This window comes from Strix aluco, chromosome 9, assembly GCF_031877795.1.
Source record: "Strix aluco isolate bStrAlu1 chromosome 9, bStrAlu1.hap1, whole genome shotgun sequence".
NCBI lineage: Eukaryota > Metazoa > Chordata > Aves > Strigiformes > Strigidae > Strix > Strix aluco.
The window spans coordinates 5,585,653-5,612,738 of NC_133939.1; the positions used below are offsets into that span (position 1 = coordinate 5,585,653).

Sequence of the window (27,086 nt, forward strand, 5' to 3'; positions counted from 1 at the left end):
CCTTTGCTGGTAATGCCTTGGATTTTATCCAGAAGCTCTTTGTCAACAATGCTAAACAGCATCCTGAAGCACCAGAAATACAAGTTGATAAGCAGTAGTTTATTTGATTCCCACCTTCTCATGTCCTGCATTTTAATTTGTGCTGTGCCCGAGTCTCTTCCATTTCAGCATAGACGTGTACGCACCCGCTCCTTGCAGGCTTCTAAAACTACAGGGATGTTTTGATGTTTTCTTTCTTCCAGCCAAGGAAATTAGCAAACAATTATCATAACTTTCCTATTACCAAAGTTATGGTATCATTATACTAGAATTGTGTCTTGCAATGGAAGTGTTTTTATTTTAAAAAGTAAAATCAAGCTAATATGAAAATGAGACTGCTATCCAGATAAATCTGAAACAGATTGGTTTTGCATGTGTTAAAAACTGTGTGAATTGTACTTACTTCCCTAGTTAAAAAAAAAATCAGAAATAAGGAATTAAATGCCATTTTTTCTAATCGAACTTCTGATAAAGTCAAGATAACAGCCCTATAACTGGATGAGGGTAAAAAAAAGTATTCTTAAGACTGAATTAGTGAAACTGAAGCCTCCTGATGAGGAGACTAAAAATTAACTGATTTGACAAGCTTTCTAAAACATTAAGGCTACATGCACAAGTGCATGGGGGACAATCCCTATTGCATCTTTAGGAGCTGAAACGTGAATGAAGTTATCCTCCCTCTGCAGCACAAGAGGCTGACTACTTTCCAGCATTCTGTTTCTTCTCCCCAAAATGCTTCTTTCAAGGCTTTAACTTGTTTTTCAGTTTACAGGTTGAATAGTTCCACTAGCATAAAGGTATACAAACTGCTCACATACAAAAACCTCCAAGTCCTTTATTAATGTTTTCAGGATGTATGTGGTACATACAATTAACATTACACCAGCTACAGGAAGCCCTCTGTTGCAAGAGGTACTTCAAAACAAGTATCCCAGAGCACCAACATAGACACACACACACACAGACACTACAAAACCACTTTGAAATGATTTCCCCCCCACTTTTTTTCCTTTTTTTTTTTTTTTTTTTTCAACTTGACAGCTAGGACTTCTGAGCCATTGGAGATTCTGGATGTGGCAGATCTCCTAGTGCAGTGGAACTGGTTTAAGAAGGCTACTTCAGACACTGGAAGGTCAGAAGAACAAGAACTGAATGGGGTAACTGAAAGCGGTGTCATTTTCAACGCTTTGAAGCACGGCTGCTGTCTGGGTCGATAGCTGTACGTCAGCCTCCCGGGGGCCCCCGCAGAACCTCCTGTGTTACGGGTGCACACACACCGTGTGTACACTTACCCCTAAGCTGCGGAACAGAAAAGCACTGTCCACCACACACTGCATCACTAGATCCAATTAGTAGGCACTGACACATCAGGAGGGTTAAACAAATGGGACTGAAAAGACTTTAAAAAGGGATGAGCCTGAGAGAAATCTTTGTTCGTTATGACACATCAGTGACAATCCCTTCAGGTCACCAGGCTTCACATGTCCATCTGTTCCCTAAACTCATCCTTTTTATTCAGATGCTCTGCTTAAAAATAAACCCAAACTACAAAAAGGTTCAGCTCCATTCTGTACACGTTCTCCATTTCCAGAGTCATTATTCTGGCTTTAGACCTTTTCCTTTCGCTTTAATTTGGACACTTTCTTGACAGTTCCATTCTTGTTTAGAAGCTTCAAAACACGATCCTTGTGATCCAAGACCTTTAGCATGGAGTCTCGAGCCTCATTGATCTGATCCATCACAAGTTTACACCTCTGCATATTCCCCTGAAATGAAACACCGTCGTCATTAAGAGCAGACTGTCTGGTCTAAGCAATCCCTGTACCTTTTCCTGATACCACTTGTAACTGATGGCACTGGAAACACAAGAAGTGTACCTATCAGATTTTTTTTGGTTGGTGTTGTTTTTTTCTTTTTTCCAAAGCCAGCTTTAGCTCTTACTAACTGCAGCAGGATATTGTGTAATGAAGGGTAAAGCAGTTCTGCTGGGTTGAGAGGCCCCAGGCACCTACCTGTATCAGCTCATTGATTCGATGCAAGTCATCATCGGTCGCTGCCTTTTTCTTGGGAATGAGTCCCTCCTGCAGGGCAGTCAGTCTCTCATACACATCGTGCTCCAGGTTCGTCTAAAAGACATTAGCACTTCATGAGAAGGCTCACTGCTAGGCCAGCAAACATTCGCCCACATTAAGAAAGCTACACAGATAAGACGATAATCTGTTCCCCTCTCAGCTGCTCATGTTAGTAATTCAGAAGATGGAGCCTCTGACGTAGAGTGTGGCACTATCATTCTTACTAACATCCTATTTACAGGATTGCTCCACTTCTGAACAAACATGGATCCTAACCAGAACTGTTTCCCCTATTTCTCACAATACTATTCCAGGAATGCAGAGGTTTTGGGGAGTTTGGTGCTAGAATGCAGAGCACCTACCTCACCCCCAACCTGAAACAGAAGCATCCAGGAATGTGGATCAGTGCTGCCTCCTCAGATCAGCCGCACCATCCCAAACAGACGCTTCTTCAGACCTGTGCATCAGCAGGAGGGAGTTGCCAATTTTGATCATCTGTACAAAATACATCAGCTCTTATGTCTGGATCAAAATCAACACTCTAAGTTTCCAAGCCACTTACGCCACATTCCTGAGAAAGGGGAAAGCACTCCCACTCCCTTTGGGCACTACACACCAGCTCCTTTATGGTATCCCAACGTCAGATGACCATGTACTGAGTTTGTAAAAACATCCTCCTGTCTTACACAACTCCGTGTTCCCCCACGTCGTAGGAAGCTGGCAAGCCCCATTCACCTACCAGCTGTAGCAGCTGTGCCGCACAGAGATGGACCTTCCACCCTTGTGCACGACAGGATACACCCTTCTGATTGGCAATCTCCTGTAGCATAGCCTTCTTCTCTTCTGTCACCAGGAAATACAAAGACAGGTTAATCCAATTCAGGAGTTCCCCAGGCCTCTCTTCTCAAACAAAAACATTAACCCAAATCCTGCTCTCCATACAGCCTAAGAAATGAGAATGAGAATGCCTGGATTCAGACAGGAAAACTGCTACCCATCTGACAGGTATCTGACTGCTGCTCTTGCTTATTAACAGGTTGTCTGTATTGCCAGAAAAAAAATAGATCACATTTTTATCACCATCTAAAGGATGTAGCACTCAGTGTTTCAAACATCCTCCTTGAAAAAGTAAAAGGGCCATTCTTTACCACTGAAATACATATGTACCCCCTCCACGATGTATTTACACAGTTGTGAAAACCCAATCTGCTTAAAAATTCTAAGGTATTAGCTAAAAAACTTTAAAAATGGTATCTGATCTTTATTTTCCTCATATTAGGAAGAAAAAACTCCTTTAAAAGCCCATTTGTTAGTTGACAAGACTAGTTATACTAAATCTATAATGTTTTTGATTAAACTAGCAAGTTTGTTAGGTAGTAAGAAAATCAGAGAACTAAACTGTAGCATATCACCGTAGCACATCACTTCTTTAAAGATTCCTTTCTTTAGTAAGTTTCCATCACTGTATGTGAACAGATTTCTCAATAACTGTATGACTTTTACAAAATTATAGCGAATTCTATGTAGTGTCCTTCCCTTCTTTCCTACTTTATCTTGAGCATGGGAGAGATTTAGGCAACATCCAGCTAATGCAAGTCACTAGCTCGCTTGATCAACCCTTGTTTTCCAAATTGCAACCAAAACCTTTTTGTGGGATCGCGTATCAACACCAGCTAGCTAAGAACACTCCTAGGACACCCTTCGCAGGTACGCTGGAGTGGTTCATCCCAGAGGAACGAAACTGTCAGACTACAAGAAGCAGACTGACCTTTTACCCGGACATCACTGTATCTCTGAAAGTGGTGGTAAGCAGCTTTCCAAGGATTGCGATAATGACGGAGCAACGTGATAGGCGGCCTTGGGCGCACAGGGACGTATCTTACACCTTCCTCATCTAGAAAAGGATCCAGGGAGAACTGTATTATTATCATTACACAGGTGAAAGTAGACCAGCGTGACACAGTGCTTACTGATCTTCTGTTAGAGTTACTACCTCACACAAAATGATGCTCTATGTTTTGAGGAAGGTCATTCTCCCTGAACATCACTATACAGAAAGTGCTGAGGAACAGATACTTGGATTCTGTATTATTTATATTTAGGAAGCAGGAGAATGACAAAGCACCTTCTCTGAGAAACAAAATGGAAGAGAAAATACAGATACTTGAATATGAAAAAAGACATTAGAGATGACATTACCTATATACTCCTTTGGAGGAGACTTTCGCTTCTCTGCCTTCACCAGCAAACTTTTGGCAGTGGATTTCTCATCATCAGTGCTGTTTGTTTCCATCATATCCCCCTCCTCTGTGGAGATGACATGCTGCTGCTTACGGGGTTTCTTCCTCGGGGAGGCACCAGGTGGCAAATCACTTGGAGGCATTGACAGGTTGTTGGCCAGCAATGCCAAAGATGGAGACACGGTGCTTGTAGTCAAAGGAGGGACTGCTGAGAGGAAGGAAAGAGGAGAAGAGCCCAAGCCATTAGCGGTGTAGAGGTAACACACTAACACTGAACACTACCTCCAACAGTAGTTCCTGTTTCAGCGCACTGCGAGGAGCGTGAAGTGTACGAGCACTTCAGCTCTGTATGTGTAGTAAGCCAGATGCTAAACCAGCAGCAATTGCCAGGACAAGCCTATACGCTAAGATCTTTAGTGTCTCATATACAAAAGCAGAAAAGAATGAAAGCAGAGGTAATTGTCCCTTAGTTCCTTCATATTTGAAGCTTATGTTAGTTTAATGCCACAAAAGGGAATCCATGCTAGCATCCGTCTCGTGTTACTGTAAAAAACGATACCTTTGTACGTACGCCAGCATGGGTCACAGTCAGTAACAAGCAAGTCCCTTTCCTCTCGTAGAGTCACAGCGCTATCAGATCGGGACTGCGATATCCTCGCAAGAGTCTACTTGTACTGCCAAGTCAACAGCACTGCATCAGCAGGTTACTGCACACAAACCTCTGAGGTTGGGCAGTGGAGCGGCAGGTAGCTTGAGGGAACAGTCCATGCCATTCGGAGGGAAAAGCTCAACCAGCTGTGACTCAGGCGCAGCAAAAAATTTCTGGGATGGGCTTTCTTGACAATTTGGCATACCCACAACTGCCAGTAAGAGACAAGAGTGCCCTGAAGAGCCTAATGCTATCTGCCTGTGCTCCAGGGACACCTGGAGCAAGCAGCTTCTTTCATCACAGGATAATGTACAGCTTTAAGGAGAATGATAAAACCAACAACTAAAACAGAACTCTGAGACTTATGAATGTGGGATGCATTCATATCATTTTGCCACAGTCCAGTGCCTGACGGGAGGTCCATGAGGATGTGAATTTTACTGATCATGCCATCTGATAGCAGCTATGGCCAAGCTGGATAACTAAGGCAATACAATGAATGTTTTAAAAAGTTCTAGAGAAAAATATCCATGAATCACAGGAGGGCCCTATGAAGTCTTACTCTGGTCACTAATTCTTCATATACAAGAAAGGCCCTTGGACCTGAACAGTAGGATTTGTGAGAAAACTGAAATTAACTGAGCTGATTCATAATATATTGGTACTGCTACCGAATGTGTGCGTTTTAAGCAAGGAACTCATGCGGACTCTTTGGAGTTGGATCATTTGAACATGAACAAAGCAGTCACAATAACAAGTGATTTAATGGGATATTAGGGAGAAGGCAAGGAAGAACTTTATGAGTAACAAGACATATGGGAACCCTTTGACTAATGTTCTGTGCTACCATGAAAGAGATGTCATTTCATTTGCAGGATAGACATGTTGAAATCCTCCTAATTTCTCCACTGTCTCAACAACAAAAGCAGCAATCTGATGATTAACAACCACCTACCAGATACTGGTCGCATGATGTCCATAGGCTCCACTTCCTCTTTGATTTTTATCTCTGGTACTGCAGGACCCAGCACTGCAGACAGGGCACCGCTCATGGTTGATGGAGGAGCGGGCGCTGCCACAATTGTGGTAGAAGTTGGTGGAGCAGCCGGGACAGCTCCCGGAATGGTGGACAGCGCTGCTGCAGGCTGCGAAGTGGGACTGGCCGCTGCGATGATTGTTGGGATGGCAGAGGGGGGCTGCTGGGAAGTAGGGGGGACCGCAATGGTGGGCTGCTCACCGCCTTGATTAGACACGGCCTCCATAGACACAGTGACCGGAGTGGCCATGGACACATGAATTTCAGGTTTTGGCTTGGCACTGTAGTGTAAAAAAAAAAGCAAAACAAACTGAAGTTAACTGCAGCTCAGTCATGGCCACCTAGCACAAAATGAATGAGCCAAGTGGGGTTCAGACCATCCAGTTTTTCCTGCACCCACAAGTAACACCTGGCTCAGTAATGCCTTTAACAACAGGAGACACCTGTCTCCACAGCTACATTTCCTCCTCCACTCCCTTTCTAATCCTTTGTATGTATCATAGATGCTATTTTCTTCCACTCACCCTAACAAGCAAATCTCATGACTAATTCCAGGTAACTTGTAAAAGGATGAAGACAGTTTCAAAATGCAGACAAGAGGAACTTTTAACCAAAGCTGTACTGCCCCCCATCTCCCTCATGTGGGAGCAAGAGCTCCCACCATGGCTGATAGTTGTAAAACAATAAACCATAAAGCCACTGAAATCCAATGAAGCAAGATAGAAGCTCCATTTACCTTTCTTCAGCATTAATTTCCAAGTGCTGTAGAAAAAAGTTTTGAGGCCTATCCTTTACCACAGCAGAGGGTTTTTTCTTTGTTTCTGTGAACGCTCATAACCGTGTCTTTTAAAAGGCTACTGCCTCAGCTTCACAACAGCAAAGCTAGTCCAGTCTGTTAAGTCATTACACTGACAAATTCAAACCAGATTAAGTTTTCCCAAAAGAAAACACTCTGATAGCCAAAGAATACAAATCAAACAAATATAATGAAACTATTATGATGCAGTTGGTTGTTTCCTAAAGTCTTACCCAGCAGGCCTTGGTGATCCAGATGTGCTTCGCATAGTACTCTCGACACGTGTGCTAGCTACTTCAGGTGGCTGAGGGGGAATTAAGCTTTTCCGGACTGCCAGCCTGTGAGAGACAGACAGATCTAACCACTTCCCTGATGCAAAGACAAATACCACTGAGAGCAAAGGAATCAACCCTCTCTTGCCCAAACCAGGGTAGGAGTTACAGCTGTACCACTGCGCTCTGTCTTCAGTATAACTGATTTACTACAGGAAGAGTCTCATTTTACTTTTCAAATTAGGTGTTTTACCTTCTTTAAAGATAAAACATTAGTTGCTTCGGCCTAGTCTCACTCCCATTTGGGGCTTCTCCCAGAATGCCAGCTTTACTTTTATCCTGCCAGACAGAGCATCCTACTGGGACTGCCAGGCTCCAACACTGGACAAAGGGAGGTCTGGCCATGCCACCATCCTCCACTATTTCAAGACTGAGCAAATCACCTGGAACTAAACAGTGCTCAGACAGGCATTTGCTTCGTTTAGTTGGACTAGACTGTGTCAAAGTCTGACTCAAAGACCTCAAGCCCTAAATGTGGATGTCAGGCAGCACAGGGCTGAACGCAGAAAAGTATTTTAGAGACTATTCAGTCTCTTGTGGAGCTGGAAGTCGAATTGTTGTCCAAAATAATCAACCTCTCAAATGGAAACATTCTTGAGTGATCTACCTCTGCTGCTTTAATTTCTTCTTCAGTTTTACAGCCTGCAGTTTCTCTGCCTTAATAAAAGCTTTCCACCCAAATAAAAAAGCGTATGCAATTTTAGTCTCGTAGAACACATCAGTTCCAAATGTTTTCAGTCATTAGTTGGGAGGAAATGCATTGTTAATTCTAAAGCTGTCTCTTGCCTCTTTATTCAGGCATTTAAAATTAGACAGACAACATAAAATATTTTAAGAGTTTAAGTTACTCCCTCCCTTTTTCCTAATCAGATTTCACAGCAGGGCACTAATCCTATCCTTTCTACTCATCCACATATTCTTCCAAGAAAAGCACTGAAGACAAAGCACAGAACTCTAATTTTAGTACATTATGAACTCTTTGTTTTTATAACACTAAGTAAGAAAGCCTCAAATCCACTTTCCCTCAAAAGGTCATTTTCAAGAGCTAGGAGACAAACTTTCCTTCTCATTTTATTGCTGACAGTAAGAGAAAACTATATCCTACCCTGGGGGAGGAAAAGAAGTGTGTTTCACAGATCAGCAGGTTACTCATAACCACTGCTGACTGAATAATCTGCTAGAACTTTTAACTCCACTGAAATGATTTCATTTAGCTGGGTTAGATTGCCCAGAAGTGTCATTCACGTGTCATCTTCAGTTCTACTCACCCATCTGTGGTTGGTTTCTTCCGGAGGATGCTTGGGCGCGGGGAAGAGCCCTGGGCTGGTGCACTGGCACTGGCACTCTGGCTATGGGTTTGCACAACTGTAGTTGCTGCAGAAGCTGTGTTGAATGTATTGCTAATAGGATTGGCTACAATGGTGGCTCCATCCGCCAAGACTACTGCTGGGAAGGATGGACATTGACACAGCAGAGAGAAGAACAGATACAGAGAAGAAAAAGCAGCAGTTACTTAAGGAAATCTGATGACAAAGGAGGTGTTTGCAGAGCACGTGTTGTCCATGCTCCCTTCTGACTCCCTCAGTCTTCAACTGCAGTGCTTTCAGACTATGCTGTAAGCAGCACCTTTGCTACAAGCAATCTGATCAGTGAACCTTCTGCAGGGAAGATGGAAACCACCTCCTGCCTAACAACTGCTGCTAGGGAAATAATCGTTTCCAGAAGAAAGGGAAAACACAGAAATTGCTAGGGAGATCACCAACACAACTGGGTCAACAGAGTAAAGCTCACGGTAGAGCCTACGTGGCAATACATGCCACTTGTAAGGAAGCACCATCAGCTGTGTTTATGTTCTGACCTTCTGCCAAAGCCTGTTTGGCCAACTAACTGAAGCAGAGCATTTAGACAGCCAGGAGATCACCACACAATATGTCTGCCAGCTCTGCAACAGCATATTCTCTTGGATGCCACATCCCATTTCTTCAGCAAGTTGGTGGGGTTTCATCAGACCAATCATTTTTTAATGAAAGATGGTTTCTATCACAGTCCAAGATCAGGTTACCAATGGCCATATTTTGATTGCTATGGTGATTTAATGTATAGCTGAAGCGGTTTGGAGAACACCATTTACTTGTAAATGACTTTTCCCACAAGGCCTTATGGAAGAGACTTGTTTAAACTCAGGCACTACCAGTCTTTTCCACTGAAGCAACCCATTCAAGGCTACCCGCACGCTCGAACCGGTACACTTAAAAAAAGTAAATTAAGAGAGGTAAAAAATATTTTGCTGGGAGAATATGTGTATGACTGTATTTAGCGTCCACTACAGGAGCACAGAGGTGGTAACACGCTCAAGAGTCAAAGGCAAAACGTGAGCCCAATCCGGAGGAGAGCGGCTGGGCAGGGCAGGGCTGGGTTAGGCTGGGCTGGGCTGGGCTGGGCTGGGTTAGGCTGGGTTGCCTAGGCCGAGGCAGGGACTTGGCTGGTTGCTCTTACCTGAAGTCTTGGTGTCGGCTGGCGGCTGCTGGGCCCCGATTGGTGCGGGCTGCAGCCCCTGCGCGCCAATCGGCGCCGCGGGGTGGAGCCCCTGCGCCCCGATTGGTGCGGGCTGGATGCCCTGCGCCCCGATTGGCGCGGGCTGGATGCCCTGCGCGCTGATGGGCGCCGGCTGGATGCCCTGGATGTGACGGGCGTGAGAGGCGTCCACGGTCATCAGCTGCATGGGGTTGAGGTGGACGGTGGAGGCCACGCCCACGCCGGTCTGCGCCGTGATGGCCGAGTTGGGCGCCTGGGCTGAAACTGGGAGCAGCAACAGACACCTCGTCACGCCCGCCCAGCACCTCTCCCGCAAACCCTGACTTTCAAAGGCTATTCTGCTTTGGAAAATTAACTGCTGCTTGTTGCAGTAGTAAATTTGAGAGTGGAGGGGCCAGGTTGTCTGCCAGAAGAGTTAAACGTTACTGTTTATTTCACAAAAGAGAAAAGATCAAGTTTAACTCTACTTTTAGACTCAAATTACATTTCTGTACCCAGCTTCCAGTCTCAAAAAGCCGTGCACTATTTTTGCTCACTATCCTATTTTACAATGCTTGAAAGTACCAACACTTGGCATTTTCCCTGCTAAAAAAAAATAAAAAAAATCAAAAAAACAGCAGCCTAAGCCATTTCTTTTCAAAAGACTGTCTTTCCACAGAGCTTATCATTACATCAATTAAAAGACTCCAAACCTTGGACTGTAGAAAAGCAAGGAGAGAAAGCAGACACTCAAGTGTAAGCACCTTAAAACAGGGCTCCCTTCCCTATCCCCTTTCCCCAGCCACATAATCATTGAAAAGTCTTCCTTAGTGCAAGCGGACAAACTGTTCTGAAGTTGAGCATAATCTTATCTGGCTCAGAACAGGGTTTGTAATTACAGGCTGGATTCCACAGCTCAAATGAACACAAAATCTTTTTGTGGCAGAACAATGTTGCCAATGAAGCACCTGCTCTAAGAACTCCAATTCATTCATTTGAATTTACAGCTGTAAGCAACTATGTTTCCATCTTTCCAGATCCCCTGTGGGGCACGTCACACATCACCCAGGCAGCACTTAAATAACTGTTAGACTACCTGCAGTTCTGGATCTCCAGCTTTCCAGTCTTTACAGAACAATACCACGATTTCTGCAGCCATACACAGAATGCAAGTGCAAACTTGCCAACAATGGACTTGCTTGCTAACAATGGAGAGCCCTCTCATCACAGAACAAGCTCTTTTTGTCATTGTCACAGGGTTTCGATCAAGTTCTTGTGCTGACAAGACACTCTAAAAACAGCTGTCAAAAACCTGAAATCCGTCACCAGGTCTCTGAAAATGGCCTCTGTATAAAGTATGGTACATTAATTCCCTTAGTGGAACACCTTATGCAAAACACTCTTGCTGCAGAACTTTCTTTGCAACAATTTCCTTTTGGGAAACTATATAAAACACAACCACCATTTGGAAAGCCAAAGCCAGCATTTTTCCTCAAAATTCTTCATTAACTCTCTTTATCTCAATGATCTTCTAAAAAGTCTCTTTATCTAAGCCCCCACCTGGCTGTGCTCAGCACAGGTGAGTGTCCCTCCTGATACCTTGAATCCTCTGAGTTGTCACCAGTTACTGCCATAATTCATACCTTCAATTGATACTTCAAGTCAATTTAACAAGCAAAATGTCTCTGTCAATGAGCTCCTGCTGAAGAACCTACGCCTACTTTTCTAAAAATTAGCATTAGCCTACCGTCACCCCCCTGGGTTACCAAAACTGGAACCCCTGGCAGTCTGCAAAATCATGTTCTGTCAGGGGCTCTGTAACTCCCCCTCAACCACAGCTGCCAACACCAAGTACTACCACTCACCTGCATATTCTCTTTTAAAACCTTCACCCAAAGCACAGGAAGCTGCAAAACAAGCTCACCTGTCCCTTTTGAGAGTCATTTATCCTGAAGCCCACCTCAAATCCCGACACGACTTACAGTCAAGACTTGCAACTTTTCACTGGAACTTCAATGACAGAAAGAACAGGCACCAGCAGCTCCTCAGTTCCCTGTGCACACTTCAGCAAATGGGCCTGGCCACCTCCAAGTCCTTCCGGATTCCCCCTATACTGCTCAAGGGTAACGTGCTGCCAGCAGACACAGATATTCCATGAAAATCCAAATCATGCATGTTTGGATTGTGGAAATATTCACATCAACAGTCCTAAACCACTCAGTAAGGTAAAAGTCCTCCAAATTTTGTCACAGAATGACACAAGCTGGGGTTGACTATGTGGGCTCCCATTACACATCGCTTTTTGACTGCAAATTACTGCAACAGTTCAAACACACTCATTGCTCCATTTTTTTAAATGGAACGCTAATGCAAAAGTATGCAATGCAGTTTATTTTTTCCATTTTTGGTTCAGGTTTCTCTCTCAAACTGTACACTCATGTGAAAAGAGATTAAAAATGGCTTGTCAGAACACCAGGGAACAAAGATGCCTCAAAGAGCTGGTTTGGTTTGGAGGAGCTGAACTGTTTTGATTTGTAGAATGAAAAGCTTACTTAGAGATGCAAACCCTTGGATATCAAATGTGAAACTCCCAAGAAACTACTAGCTGTCTTCAGCAGGCCTCTGAAGTAGTTCAGTACCCCTTGCCCATAGGTTTTTCCCCTCAGCCAACAAGTTGTCAAAGACTTTTTGTGACAAGCTGTCTGAATCCAGCATAAAAGCCTCTGAGCTTCTGCTATCACTACAGCTCATAGGTAAGCTACAACTGAACAAAGTGTCCAAGTCAGCCTGTCCCGAAGCTGGTCTTACCTGGGTATTGGCGAATGGTGGACACGGAGCTGGTGATGGGGGTATAGGTGTGCGCAGTCAGGGGATAGGCAGAGGGTGGGTACGTTGGTAAGAAATATTGGAACTGGACAGGCACCGACTGCCTACAGGCATCAAAGAGAGCAAGTATTACACACACCAGTTCAACAGTTCATCTTCAACCTCTGCCTTTGGACCACCCCTGAGTGTTGAAATCTCATCTGTCATAAGCTACCAAGTATCTCAACTATCATGATTAATTCAAAACTACAAAATCCCTCCTCCACTAGGTTTTTAAACACATTATTTCCAGCATATCAGAACTTAGAAAAGCAGCAAGGCACTCAAAACCTACACACACTCTCATTCACAGAGCCATTATTTCCCCACCTGTTGTCATTTCTGGTTTCCATTGCTACTGGGTTTGGAGACGCCCGGTGACTAGAGAGGGGTATGAGGTTACTCCTCTCTGCTGTGTAATCAGACTGGATCCGGGGAGAAGTATGTGTGATTTGCTGAGGAACCACTTTAGCTGCATAAAGACAAACATGTAATCAGTTGACAGTCAAAAAAAAAGTTGGTAAATGTTGGAAAAGCAAGATTAATTCTCCTGGCAAAAACCTCAACACTACTCCCTTTCCCCTCAACCCAAAAAAACCCACCCCATCCCCAGATGATTTCCTATCCACAGTGATGATAGGTTTCCTCAACAGGCAGAAAGAACAAGGGAAATGAAACATTTTTCATCAATTTATACCAGAAAGGGTAGATATTAGAAACACATACATAAATTATATTTGCTAACAGAGTAAATTACTCTAGTGCTCAAATGAGGGGTTTTTGTTTTTTTGTGGGGTTTTTTTGTAGGTGTTTGGTTTTGGTTTGGTTTTTGGTTGGGTTTTTTTGGTTTTGTTTTTTTTTTGGGTGGTTTTTTTTTTTTTTTTTTTTTTTTTTTTAGGAACAGCCCAATCCATTCTGCTGTCACAAACTTATTTATCCCGGTTTTAAAAGTAGAATTTGACAGAGATCAAGATAAACAAGATCAAGGCAGACAAGTATACATAGACAGAGGCAAACAAAAGAAAGGAAACACCTACAAACGCTTTACAGGAAACACAGATGCATGGAGATATAACTTTACCCCTTGGAAATTTATGGTAGGAAAAGACATTACAAGATCTCAAAAGAACAAGAAGGAGGTCAGCAGGAAAACAGAGAGGAACAGAAAGAAATTTATGCATTTTTGTAGGAAACATCTCCGGCAGATTCCAGGCAAATAAAGTTCCCACCTTTAGACATTAGTGTTTTAACTCCAAATTGACACACTAATCAAACTCGACTAGACTACACCTAACACCCCAAGAAACACAGGAAAGAACTTACAAAATCAACTATAAAAGCCATATTCTATCACCAGGCAGTTACAACTTCTAGTATATACAATGCAGGTTCTGAAATGCCAAAAGGCCCAAGTTTGTCTAAAAATTCAATTAAGTTAATGAGCCATTTTATTACTTACTTCTCCTAGAACATCTATTTCTTCCTGGTATTAAAAAGAGTTATGCCACAGCAGACCTGTTAATTGGTTTCTCCCAGCTTGACCTGATTTTCTTCCCCTCCTTAATTTGCTAACATGCACAAACACTGCTACCATAAACAGAAAAATTGAAGCATCAGTTACACACTCTTCTTAAAACTGAAATCACTCACCAACTGGGATGTTTGAGGTGGTGACAGCTGTAGCATGAGAAGAATGGGAGGGCATTGTCATGGTGACAATGGTGCTTGTAGGCGCTTGGGTGTGAGACACAGAACCTAAAGAAAAAAAAGAAACGCATACAAAATCTTTCTATGGAGCCCTATCGCACCGATATATCTATATCCAAATAAAGAGGGGGAAAAACCCCAACCCAGACAACGTCCCTGAAGAACCCAGTAATTTCTTTTCTGAAGTCTGCTCATGCACTTCCAAATGCAGTCTTTACCATAAATCAAGAATTCCTCAGAAGTAATCAGGTTCCATCTCCAAGGAGGAAAAACAACAAAAAGCACCAATGAAAACCACTCCCCACAACAGCATTATGAATACTCACCAGCTGTGGTTGCTGAAGCAATGGTATTCGTTGCCAAAATAGGTGCCACTGTTGCTGCTGCCACTGGAGTACCAGTACTGAAAATGGTTTTCTATGAAAAGAAAAAACCTTCAAGTTAAAAGATATTGTTAAAAATATCAAGTTAAAATATAGCTTAGTATGGAATCACGTTGCATTGACTGTAAAGAACATGAATTTCTAACCTAATGTGAACTCTTTTCCCAAATTTAATCTTAGCCCTCGAGTTCTAAACAAAAGAGATGTCTGGAAGAAGCAAAAGTTGGGGGGTTTTTGTGGTGGTTTTTTTTCTTCTTGCAGTTTACCTGAGCCATGGTGTGGAGCTGTGGCTTCTGTGTTCCTATAGCTGGGTGAGATGGTAGTGTAATTCGAGTAGCCGTATCCCTCGGCTGGGCAGGCCGCTGAATACTAATAGCTGCAGAAGGTGGGTGCTGCTGGATAGACAGGGTGGGTCGACTGGAGAGAAAGCAAAATAATCATGAAGATAACCACGTGGATACTAAATATGAAAGATAAAATGCAGGGACACACAGCAGGCCTTGGTCTCCCCCCTCCTCTGTGAAACCAGCACTGCTGACAAGCACATGGTAAAGCAGTACAAGAAATTTGAACTACACTGTTCTGTCCTCATCTGCCCTTCCTACCCAACTATGAGGCCAGACTTATCAATAACTCCTATCAGTCCATAAAAGAGACTTTCTGTCAGGGATGCCTTTTCAACATTCATGTGCCATTTTCCTCTGTGTCTTCATAAAAAAAGATAGGCCAAATCAGCCACAAGTTCCTCCAACAGAAACTCTGCTTTCCAGCAAGTGGGACTTCAAAACTGATTCATTAAGGTCTTTCCTTCTCAGAACACAGAGCAACAGTTCATGTTTATAGTAACTTTTATTCATAGAACTGAAAGCATTTGCACTGTGCAAGCATATAATATTTTTGTATTACACCATCCCAGAGCTGATAATCCTCTAGATGTGGATGATGAACGTGTTGTTGCCCCTGCCTGCAGCCTCTGTAAAGTCAGAGCACTGTAGATTTCAAAGTGTCTTTACCTGAGGGTGGACTCTGTAGCATGTGCTGCTGTTGTGGTTATAACAGGGGACTGAGCTCTTGTGGCCGAGACGGTTGCCACCACAGCAGGAGGAATAGTGCTTGAAGTTGTCACAGGAGGACGAGACTATAAAAACCAATCAAAGAGACACATTTAGAAAAGAAATTCTGCTGTTTAGAGAATAACTAGGAATTACTTGGTTAAAAGTGGTTTTCCTACATCTTATCACTAAGTTATAGCATTCTAAGACATTTCCAGCCCTCCTGAGTTGATCTGCAAGCTCCTATGCAGATCTGTCCTGGTTTTCAAAGAATGTACAATCAGTACCATAGGAATTGGTAACCAACAAAGTTAACAAAACCAGATCCCTTGAAGGTCTTTAGGAAAAAAAACAAAGGTCAGTTCCCTTCAGAATGAAAAGAAACCCTGATCCAAGTATATACATGAAGTCAAAGGTGATTACAGTGGGATCCTAACTGAAAGCACAAAGTAAAGATGTTTAACCCTTTATCCTAACATTGAACACTAGTACTATTGTAGGGAGATGATATCTACACCTCCTCCTTGTATGTGCACATAATCTGAGATACACAGAAGCATATTAAAACGAGATTTTTTTAAAATTCTGCATCAATACATATATTTGAGAATAAATCTTCATGAACATACCACACCAGACTTTTCAGACTTTAAAACTTGAGTATATCTGAACTAAATCCTCTTCCCAGTTTCTAATCACTTTGGAGACAGTTAAAAGAACAATTTCTGGCACCAATTCTACAAAGGAAATAAAACCACAGGACTAATGCAACTATTTCACTACTTGCTACTAGAAACTGGTACCCAAGAAACAGAACTGGATGAGAGCTGACAGTAGCCTCGGCCCAGTGAACATGCAATTCCAGGTTATACGTTACAATTAAGTGCCAGGAAGAATTTGGAGCTGGTGGTCAGTGTTCTGCAGAGCTGCCTGGCTGCTACCTGCCTGGATTGGCTGATGAATGATGTGCTGAACCGCTGGCTGAGCTGTAGCTGCATTTGGCAACTGTGAAGCTGGTCTCAGGACCGTAGTTACTTTAGAGCTGGACATCACTGCAGCAGCTGCTGCACCTGGGAAGCAAACCAAGTGTGTTAAAATACTGTGCACCCAAATGGCTCCATTGTGACCGCAGAGACAGGCTCTGACGTTAGCCGGTACATATTCCAGCTTTAATGTATCTCACATGTATGTCAGTTCAGGTGACACTGGTCTAAAAGCAAGGCTTGCAAATATATGGGAAGTTCACAAAAGTGTGCGGGGAAGGGTAGGTATTTTTCTAAATTAATTGACTCGATTGATACTTCTTATTCCCCTATAATAACCTTATATTGCAAATCCAATCTTATTCTATTCCAAGCTACGGAAGTCAGTAGAAATAATTCAGTTTGATTACTGAAGTAATGTGTAAATAAGTCACCCGATACCAACAATAATCTCACTGCACCTGATGAAGTTCAGAAGAAAAATACACATGCAGTAGAAGAAAACCCAAAACAACAAAAACATAATCTTTTAAACCTGCAATTTGATTAATTTGTCTACTGCTTGTTGTCTCCTGATCATAAGAAATCACTGCAGAAAGCAAATAGCCTTGAAATCATTTGATGGACTAGACTGCATAGCTTCTGTAGATGTACATAATTGAAATTATTACCTCAAAAGTTAATATTCAAGCTGAGAGAAAAAGAGCAGGAAGAAAAGAGAAAACATACACTAAGTGACAATACAAAGTTTGTAGCAGCTGTCCCACAAGAATCAAGTGAACAACACTACATATTACTTCAGCTACAAATAAAGCTGCACAGTCCTTCCACCTACTGTAGTAAAAGATTAGGCTTTTACTCACATCAATTTATTTTTCTTGAGTGACCAAAAACCACTGAATATGAAAAGAAATAAAAACATAAATCGTACTTTGAATTCAGATCAGTTTAAAGTTGAACTAGAAACGTAACCCATAAACTTTTGAAAGTAAAACTGCATTCAGAAATCAGACAGACTGTATTGAATGCAGGGCTTCTTTCAAGGGGCTGATCTCCTGTTTTGTAAGCTGTAGTAACCAAAACCCTGGTAGTCAAGAGCCTGTAGTTATCACCAGCATTTAACTCAAGGGTAAATGCAAACGCACACCAGAGGATGCATTAGCACGCACAAAAATGCACGAGTGATCCTGTGACAGGTGGGTACAAGAATACACCTCACAACTGCTCAGCTGCGCAAGGCTTGCAGCCAAGAGCATCTATGACATTTTACAGGACAGGTCAGTCTATACCAGCGTATAATTTTACTTGAAAGTGTTCACTGTTTTAACAGCACAGAACTAGAGGAACAGACGTGCTGGTATCTGCCAGCATTTTAAACACTGTCACACAGTCCTGTCCTAAAGGGCTGAAGGCAACATAATTCTTAAAAGGCCAGCAGTCACCTATTTATGCTAGCAGTTTTAACAGCTGAAATATTAGCTGTGTTAGCAGTGAGGATAATTTCAGAGGTGAAGGCTAGATGTAGCTCCCCTGAGAGGCTGTGAACAGAAGGCAGGGATAGCACAGCTGCATCTTTACCTCGGGGTAGGTGAGAAGCTCCGATGTGTAGCGGAGGCCCAGGAGCACTACTTCTGATGATAGACATCTGCACATTGGTAGCCATGATATGATGCAAGTTACTAGGATGCCCCTGCAGAGTTAAAGAAATAACAAAACCCAAAGTAAACTATGAGCTGTGTCAACAAGAATTAACGGCCACACTATTACTGTATCTAAGTCCCAAAGACAGAAAGAGATTCTGTAGAAATACTTGGTGTACAAACATTGCATGCATTACAAGTTGAGTGCAGAAAAAGGAAGATGTTTCTACAGGATAAAGTTACAGAGCCTGCTGACATAATGTGTGGAAGATGTGAACACTGATTTATTTCACTGATCTATTTTTCTGGTTGGTACATGGGCGACAGTCAGCCAGCAGTCACCCACACATCAACCAGAGAGATGGCCCTTCTGCCATCAGCGACATTTAAGGCACAGGTTCATACCACCTCTCCAGTAAACTCAAGAGAATGGTGGGAACCTGGCAAATGCTGCAACAAGGTAATTCTATTTTCCTCTAATTCTGGACTTCCCAGGCATATTAATAAAGATAAAAATCCACTGAAGCTGCTGCACATCCTTAGCCAGCCTAACTCAAATCCCCCTAAAGGCACTTTACATCAAAACCCTGAGACTTCAGAGTGATGGCAAAGTAGTTTCAAATCACAAGGACTGGCTCTGCAGTCAAAGTTAGAGGGAAAAAAAAAATTTCTAAAGCATTATCTGCACTCCCCCCCTCAAATTTCGTCACTAGAGGTTTAATAAGAACACACTACAAAACCATGAACTGTTTACCAGTCTCTTCTGATCTGCTCCCAGGAGAGCTAAACACTGCGGTGATGAATCCCAGCAGTTTGTCTACACTAGGAATTCCCCGAATGATACTGAAACAGCAGGAGCTTTTAAGGAAAGACTCAGCTGCACAGCAGCTTTTGGATATGGCTCTGCTATCACAGCCTCACTGTGCTACGTCAGTTGTATGATTACAACAAATCAGCAGCTTTCTAAAGAGCTAGTGACAACTGAGTCTGAGGTTTAATGCTCCAAGCAGAACCGATCCAACAACCAGTGGCCACTGAATGCAGAAGCCTGCTCTCTCTACCTCCCCTCCTGCTGCAGGAGCCTACCTCAGCTATACCAATATTAGTATTGATCTGACCATGCAGTGAGCTGGAACAGGAAAAAAAACAAAAGACGACAAAAAAAATCAGACCTGCTGCCCACTGATCGTTGCCACAGGAATTGTTGGAGCTTGTGGTATATTGCTTTCCATGGTCACTGTAACTTGCCCAGGAACCTTTGTGGGAGCCGAGAGAGTAGAGGGTGGGGCAGGAGCAATGGGCCGACTGGGCATGGTGGGCTTCAAGGGAGGCTACAAGAAATACAAAGACAGAAATGTTGGCAACTCCAAATGAGGCTCAGTGTTGAAGCAGAAATAATTTTGGGGGGTCAAAGCCTGGAGAGAAATTCAAGAATAAGTATGGTTAAGTATCTGGAAAGGAAAGATATAGGTCATTTTCATTTATGACGAAAAAGGGCATCTTTTGTACTGGAAATATGCAGTTTCTATCTAGCATACAGCATGAGTCACAAGGGGAATCTGTTAGGACTACCGTATTTCCCTACAGACACTAAGCATTAACAGTTAATTTGATATCCTCATCCATTCCTGCAGCGAAAAGGGAAGATTTCAGAAACTGATTGAAATCACTCTTAAGATATAAACAAAAAACACCCCCCTCAGAAATAATACTGTGATACTACGAAGTCCTCAGCATATCATACAGAACAGCTAAACCCACGAGGCAGTGTACAGTCAGTAAAAGCACGCAAGAAAAGCTTGAGAAACAGAAGCAGGGAAGTCTTTGGTGTAATTTATTTTTGCTCAACTCTCTAACTTGCAATATAGATTGTATTTTTTCCCCTATGAATCATGAACCTCCTCATTACCTTCATAAGTCCGTCTGAAAAGGAAAGTGGGACAGCTGGAGTCAAATGTGCTGGTGGTGCTGTCACTGTCACCGGGGCACCAGACTGGACAGGGTGGTGCTGTGTCAACATCTGAACCTGTGGATATGGCCGAACCACCACTGGTTCCTGCTTTTCTTCTCGAGGTTGTATAGAGCTGCCAGGGCCGATGTGTTCTCTAGGGGCAACTTCTGAGTCGCGACTAGATTCATCACTCACTAGCAAAAAAAAGAAAAAGGTAAAAAAGGTTAACAAGTTCTTATTGGTGACCCACCAGGTGAGAGATGTCATGTCAGAAACAGTCTGTCTAAAGAGAAGAAATTCACTCTTACAATTAAACATATTACAGTGTTGAAAACCCTAGGACCTCTGGCACTGCTTCTGCTGGTTCCCCTCAGAACTGATAGGCCTTGTCATGCCAGGCAACCTGGGGTCATCTCTGAGAAGCCCATCTAAACACCTTCTTCAAACAAAGACTGACTTATTTTTCTTTCAAGTGAAAAATACATAATTATCTAGGTAACTGCCATAAAGTCCCACATCAAATAGGCACTATTAAAAAGTCTTCATTTAATGCATTACGTATCTGAATATCAAGCTGGAAAACAAGTACAAACCCTCCTGAAAATGAAGCTGATCCCCTCAACCACCTCTGGTAGCCTGCTGAAACCTGTCATCTTGGCAGGGACAGCAGTAACTAGAATCAGGGCTCCCACCCCATTTTCAGCTACATGAGATGTTCCCATATTCACTCATTGCTGCTTCTGCTAAAAATACGCAGAAGATTTGCTGAGGGGCGCAGGCAGCTGGAGCAAACATGCTTAAAAGGAGCAAAGGAACAGCTCTGCCCTGACGCCGCTTTTCAGAGTCAGCAACTAAATTTATTTTCACGTTGTTCTTCCCACTCGTGACCGAGGCAGCTTTCGGGCTGGCTGCCCCGCGCCCGCGGGGTCGTCCCGCTCCTCCCACCTAGCGCCCCGTGCGGCCCCGTCCCTGCACACCGCCTGGGACCGCCGGAGAAGCCGGGGGAGAGGCGGGGACGGACACACACCGGGGGGAGGGACCCCGGGATCACCCCCCACCCCTGGAGCCGGCAGCTGCCGGCGGAGGCCGGGGCAGGGCGCGTCCCCTGCGGGGCCCGGAGCCCGCTTACCTGTGGCGGCGGGGGCGATGAGCCCGGCAGAGCCGCTGGTGGGGATGGGCGGCGGCGCTGGTCCCAGGCCGGCGGGCGGCGGGCCCGAGCGGGGGAACTGCTGCGAGCTCATGTCCGCCTGCGGGCACCGCCGACCGTTACGTTTCGTCACAATACGTCACGCTACCGGCGACCCCCCCTCGCCCCGCCCCCCGGGGGGCGACGACGCCCCCGGCAGGCCCCGCCCCCCGCTCCCGCCCCTCTCATTGGGCGAGGCGCTAGCGGCGCTGCCAACCCTGCGCCAATGCGGCGCGCCCCCACCACACCAGCCAATCCGGCGCCGGCCTCCGCAGCCAGTGAGGGGCGGCCGTACCAATGACCTCACGAGGCGGCGACCCAATGGCGGGCAGGACGGCGCTGGCCAATGAGGGCCGGCCGTGCCGCCCGGGCCCGCCCTGCCGTGCCGCCGTGAGGGGCCGCAGGGCCCGGATGTTCCCGGGAGCGCGGCGGCGCCCGCGGCCGCCCCTGCCCGCACCGAGGGTGGTCGGCAGCGCTCGGCCCGGCCCTGCCCTGCCCAGCCCTGCTCCCGCCTGGCCTGCCCCCGTCACTTCCCGACCTCCCGCCCCGGTCCTGCCGCCGCGCAGGGCCCCGCCCCTCTCCCCTCTCTCTCCTCTCCGCCGCTGCCGCCTCAGCCACTCGCCCCGCTCTGCAGCGCTGCCGCCAGGCGCGAGCTCCACCCCCCGCCGTCGCCGCGCACTGAAGTAGCACCGGCCGCCGCGCCCCCCCCACCCACAGCCCTTCTCCGGAGCTGCCCTCGGCCCCCCGGAGCGAGGCGGTGCCGGGCGTCCCGCCCGCGGCGTTACCTGTGCCCGGGACGCCCCGCGGCAGCCGTCGCTGAGCTGCCGCCGAGAACCGAGCTCCGCTTCCGCCGCCGCAGCTGCCCACGGCGGATTGGCCCCCGTCAGCCCCACCCCCCCCAGCGCTCCCCGCCCATTGGCTGCGGCAGCCCTTCCCCAGGGGCTGCTGGGAGGCGTAGTCCGCGCGCGCGCAGAGCTCTCGCGAGAAGTGGGAGGGGCGGTGCCTTTCCCGGGCGCGCTATTGGCCGTGAGCCGCGGGGTTTCCTAGGAAACGCGGTATGGGCGTGGCCACCCGGCGGTCCCGCCTCCGCCCCCCGCCTCCGGCGGCGGCGGCGGCTGCTGCGGTCACAAGCCCAGCCCACACCCACCCCCCCGAGTTTCTCACCACCTGCTCCTCCTGCCAGACCAACCCCGTCCTGCGCCCCTCCTGCCGGCCTCCGCTGCCTGCACCCCCGCCGGTGCCGCAGGCAGGGCCGCCCCGGGGCCCCTTTCACCTCCTCGCTGCTCATTGCTGCCACTTCCCGCTGCAGAGCGGCGCGGGGCCGAGCCGGCCCTTCACACGGTGGTACGTGCTACCGGCACCAAGGTACGGCGGGTTGGGAGGCGGAAAATAACTCTGCCGATAGGTATTGGGGAGAAGTTTGCTTCTCGCTTCTCCTTTCTAAACTTAAGTATGCAAAGAAGCACCTTGGAGTCAGGGAGAGCTTCACAGAGCGCAGAGAACAAGCTGAGCAGAACGTACAACCGGCCTGGCCCCGGGGGAGATAAAGTTCTGCTGCGGTGCGCCTGCTGTGTTTGGGGAAAGGGGACTTTGTAAGTAAACAGATCACATCAGTGAATACCTGACTCCAACATCCCTTGTCTCTGGCATAAACATTTGCTACTCTCTGGGACTGAGGGGAAAAAAATAAATTAACAAACCCCAAACCTCGTTGCAACCCTGAGATGGTGCCAGCCTAGGGCTGCCTCATGTTTGATTACACACACCTCTGTATACCACTATTTTCCATGACATTGTTCTCGTTTAGGTCCTTATGTCCTGAGGCTCAGAGACGAAGTCAGATAGACAACTGTCATTTTCACATTTAGTAATATTTTAAAATGAAAACACAAAGAAAACCTTGAAGTTACAGTATCACATTTGAGTAATCCCTAATTTTGCCTTGCAAAACCTTCAGGTTTGTGTTGTGAACAACCCTGCAAACAGCTGTTGAGGAAGCTTTGGGCATGGATGGACAGCGGTTAGGTTTGCTTTGAAGGGACACTGCTCTTGGGGATGACCATTATCAGAGAGCTTGACTCCTGGGACACTGTCCTTACACTTGTCAAAGTTACTTTGCCTGGCTGGACTCCCAACTTTATTCTGGCTCAACACCTCTTGAATGAGATGAGCACTTCTGCTCCCGCATCTCCATGGCTCAAAAATATCATAGTAGCGCTACAAAACATTCAGAGGATGTGGTAAGGATAATCAGACTCAGAACACATAAGAATGGCTAAATGGAGTTGGCATCTTTGGGCCGGAAAAGGGACGCTTCAGAGGGAGTTCTGATGGAGAGCTGTAAAAGGTAGAGAGAAGATGAATAAAGAACAACTGTTTATCTGTCATATGCTGCTTTCAATCTCCCCTCATATTTACACTGTGAACAAGTGAGCAAGTGAAAGAAGCTGTTCCTTGCACAGCGTGACTATGTTGTGGAACTCCTTTCAACAGGACAGGTCGCCAACTAGACCAGTTAATGAAAGAAACAACATTGATTCCACCTTTGCCTCTGGCATTACCTACTTCTTAAACTGAGACTCCACCAATGTTCTGGAAAAATCACTGCTCTATTTGCCCTGACCTTACACTCACCTGCATGCCCCAGGGCTCTGGCAGGGCCCTGGTCTCCAACCAAACAGGTCCATACTGACTCAACACGGCTGTTCTCACGTTTTAAGAGGTGGGACCCTCCCCCGTGCTGGGATGCAGGTGACAGCGTGCCGGCACACGCAGGGGTGTGTGATAAAGGAGAACCCTGCCATGAGGTCGCTGAAGGGAGAAGGGATTCCAGCGAAGCGGCACTCGGACCCAAACCGCTTCCCGCCCCGATCCCGCCGCTGCCGGCCAGGCCACGGACGCTCCCTCGGGGACGGGGCTCTCCGGAGTGACCGCGCCGCGGCAGGCCCGCACTGCTTTTCCCGGGTGCCCCGCCCGCAGCTCTGCCCAAACGCGGCTTTTCAGAGCCACTGCTCCGGCGGGCGCAGCTGAAGAACCGCGGCGGCTCCGGCCGGGCCCCGCTCGCCGCCCATCGCCGGGTTTGATGGGAGGCGACAGGCAACTCGCCCGAAACGTGCCCGCGCCCCGCCTGCCGCCTTACCGGGGCTGCGGCTCCGCGGACGCGCAGGACGCCGGTGACGCCGCAGCGCGGCGGGACGCGGCCACCCGGCCCCCGCCCCGGGCTGAGGCGGGCTCCGGGCTGCGCAGTGCCAGGCGCCGGGAAGGGGCCCCCGAGGGGAAGCCGCGATGTCCGTCCCGCCCGCCGGCTGAGCTCTGCGCCGAGCGGCGGGGCGGGAAGAGAGCGGAACCGCCACCCGCCACGACGCCCCCCAAGATGGCGGGGGGGCGACAGTCTGGCCCTGCCCTGCGGTGACTCTATGGCGGCGCGGCCCCTCTCGCCCGGCAGCGGAAGCGCCGTACCCGGAAGCGGCGGGCGCGGCACGAGCCGGAAGGGAGCGTGGCGGCCGCTCGCAGGTGCGGTTACCACGGCGACCCGCGCGCGGGGCCGGGGAGGGGGCGCGCGGCGGGGCGGCCCCGGCGCGCCAGGGGCCTGCGGCCGCCTCCCTCAGGGCGCCTCCGCCGGGCGGGGGAGGCGGGAGCGGCCGCGGCCGCGGCGCTCGGCGGGCCCCGGGGGCGGTTACGGCGGGGCAGGTCGGGTGGAAGCGGGCGGGCGGAGCCGGGGACCGCTCCGCCGCCGCCCCTCAAGCCCTGCGGCGCCTCGGAGGGCGGGCGGCCTCTGCGCGCCGCTGGTGTCGGTCAGTCAGCGGCCGTGCGAGCCGAGAGGGGCTGGAGAGCTTCAGAGACCGCGCTCGGGGCTTAAACGCCCTTCGCCATTAGCGAGCAGATGTCCCAGGTTTTAATTTTTTTTTTTTTTTCTTTTTGAGTTATCAGCAGTGCCTGCGTTGCCGCTATTCAGCTAGCGTGCCGTGCAGTGGGAGTGTAGCGTGACGGGTGAGGTTTTTATGAAAGCACGCTGGATGTTGAAGAGCAGCTAGAACAAGTCGTTTCTAGTCAAAGCTCTTCAAGCATGTGATTTGGGACTAATCAGTTAAACGCCATGTTTTAGTTTCAGTATCTACAGTACGGCAACATGATCCCCACGCTTTAAAAAATGTGCTTACAGGAGATCTCTGGGCATTACCAGTGATCTTTACCGTTCACTGTACTGGGTTCAGACAGGTACCTTACTTCAGCATTGTGGCCTCTTCAGCACTGGCATCCTGGTCCAAGCAGTAGGTCTTTTTTCATTTGCCCTTCCCCGAAGCGGAGTGTCTTGCCCGCTTGCTACCAAGCAGACCTCACAGTACACGGCGGAGATCAGTGCTCCCACAGTCCCGCAGGGCCCGTGGCGATGGGATGATTTATCCCGTTCTCTAAGGCTGGAGATGGGCAAGTTTCCAGAAGTCAACTGTATTTTAAACTGAGTAATTGGTGGAAAAATAAGGAGGAAAAATGTTTATAGATGAGTCTTGAAAAATCCACTTTACAATGTCTTAATTCAGATTTTTTCTTTGTTACCTCACACAGAACACAGCTGGGTCTCCTCATGTCACTTGTGTTCATTTCTGTGCCTCTTACCTCTTCTGTTCTCCAGGGTGTATTTTTATTTTTTTTTTTTGAGATACTGGCCTTTTCTTTGTCTTATGGCTGTTATTATTCACGGAGTGTAGATAGCAGAAGCATCTGCAGGTTTTCAGTTGACTAAACTGGTGTCAGGTGACAAATGCATCCTTTTTCCCCTATTTCATATAGAAAAAGGTTTTTATTACAGCCTTTCACAGAATGGGAGTTTTAGTCATAATGCAGTACAGTATATTCATTACCATGTACCAAACTATTGTGTAAGATTTGCAGTGAATAAGAAGGACCCAGTCCTGGGAGGAACTGCAAACCTTGGTTTTTTTGTTGCACTTGGCAGAAGCCAAGGTTTCACTCCACAAATATTGACTGAGCTTCTTCCTCTGCACACAGCAAGTGGTAGCTGTGACCATTCCGTGTTATGCGATGCCATCTGTCCGCTTCCCAGGTGCAGCGTAAAACAAATGTCGTGTGCAGCTGAGCAAGTTGCTCTTCGTAGATTATAGCAGGGCATTTCTGGTTTTCTTTTGAAAGAAGGGACGTTGAGATACAGAAAGAGCCATGGGAGAGCTGGTGAACTTTTAGCTGGAGTAGTGTAAATTTTTAAAGGTAGTAGGATGAAGTTGTTTTGTCAATGTCTATACACACAGAGGTAGAGCTGTAGCTACAGATACAGAACACATATGCAAAGACTATGTTTTACATTGGGATCATCGTGAAGAAGAGACACGAGTTAGATCCTGACAGGTTGTCGGGTGTAATATACCTGGAATCAGAGTGGGCTGTTTTTTCAGTAGCAGGGGCAAAATGGAAAATGAGTTATGCAGAAAAATAAGGATTAAGAAGTAAGAGAGTGCCTGGATGTATATTGGGTGTGGAGTAAATATACTCTATTCGGAGAGGGGGGAAAAAGCTTGAACTTTTGGAGACAGGAGAATTCAGGTCTTCCACAAGCTTAAGAGTTGTGGGCAAGGAAATTCCACTCAGCTGTGTTATGGTGTGTAGGTCAGAGAACATATAGGTA

At 46.7% G+C, this 27,086-nt stretch overlaps 2 protein-coding genes and 1 long non-coding RNA gene across 12 annotated transcripts in view; 1 reads left to right on the forward strand and 2 right to left on the reverse strand.

Moving 5' to 3' along the window:
• Positions 1-854: 854 nt before the first annotated feature.
• On the reverse strand, positions 855-22,314 carry SAP130 (Sin3A associated protein 130). Of its 5 annotated transcripts, none has more exons than XM_074833584.1 (21): positions 22,231-22,314; positions 21,389-21,506; positions 20,218-20,453; positions 19,481-19,639; positions 18,247-18,358; positions 16,631-16,755; positions 15,647-15,771; positions 14,900-15,050; positions 14,577-14,667; positions 14,194-14,298; positions 12,874-13,015; positions 12,487-12,608; positions 9,661-9,963; positions 8,433-8,607; positions 7,066-7,170; positions 5,956-6,317; positions 4,311-4,556; positions 3,880-4,005; positions 2,851-2,954; positions 2,052-2,165; positions 855-1,805 (listed from the first exon to the last, which is right to left on the reverse strand). In XM_074833584.1, the coding sequence occupies exons 2-21, from the start codon at positions 21,498-21,500 to the stop codon at positions 1,647-1,649; spliced, it is 3,174 nt and encodes a 1,057-aa protein (XP_074689685.1). In that variant the 5' UTR covers positions 21,501-21,506; positions 22,231-22,314; the 3' UTR covers positions 855-1,646. The 5 variants fall into 5 exon arrangements, with proteins under 5 accessions (XP_074689685.1, XP_074689682.1, XP_074689684.1 ...); XM_074833581.1 differs by having other exon boundaries at positions 4,311-4,559; XM_074833583.1 differs by having other exon boundaries at positions 8,433-8,610.
• Positions 22,315-23,295: 981 nt separating this feature from the next.
• On the reverse strand, positions 23,296-24,811 carry LOC141926998 (uncharacterized). Its single transcript, XR_012624264.1, has 2 exons — positions 24,585-24,811; positions 23,296-23,783 (listed from the first exon to the last, which is right to left on the reverse strand). It is a non-coding gene; the product is annotated as an uncharacterized LOC141926998 (long non-coding RNA).
• The window catches only part of UGGT1 (UDP-glucose glycoprotein glucosyltransferase 1), a 48,325-nt gene continuing 46,032 nt past the window's right edge, over positions 24,794-27,086 (forward strand). For 3 of the 6 annotated variants that reach the window (XR_012624263.1, XM_074833586.1, XM_074833587.1), the window contains exon 1: positions 25,191-25,337. Coding sequence is in view for 1 of the 6 variants with exons in the window: in XM_074833590.1 (XP_074689691.1) it covers positions 24,862-25,015 (154 nt within the window). In the remaining 5 variants the exon portion in view is untranslated. Of the gene's footprint in view, positions 25,016-25,189; positions 25,338-27,086 lie in introns of those variants that run through there. The other 3 variants (XM_074833590.1, XM_074833589.1, XM_074833588.1) reach the window with 3 other exon arrangements.

Bases quoted from the DNA above. Each gene is read 5' to 3' on its own strand.
- SAP130 (XM_074833580.1), bottom strand. From the start codon at position 21,500: ATGAGCTCGCAGCAGTTCCCCCGCTCGGGCCCGCCGCCCGCCGGCCTG. The intron at 18,359-19,480 runs GTCTGATTTTTT...TTAACTCTGCAG, and splicing joins CAACGATCAGTGGGCAGCAG to GGGCATCCTAGTAACTTGCA. The intron at 6,318-7,065 runs GTAAGACTTTAG...TTTACACTACAG, and splicing joins GGATCACCAAGGCCTGCTGG to TGCCAAGCCAAAACCTGAAA.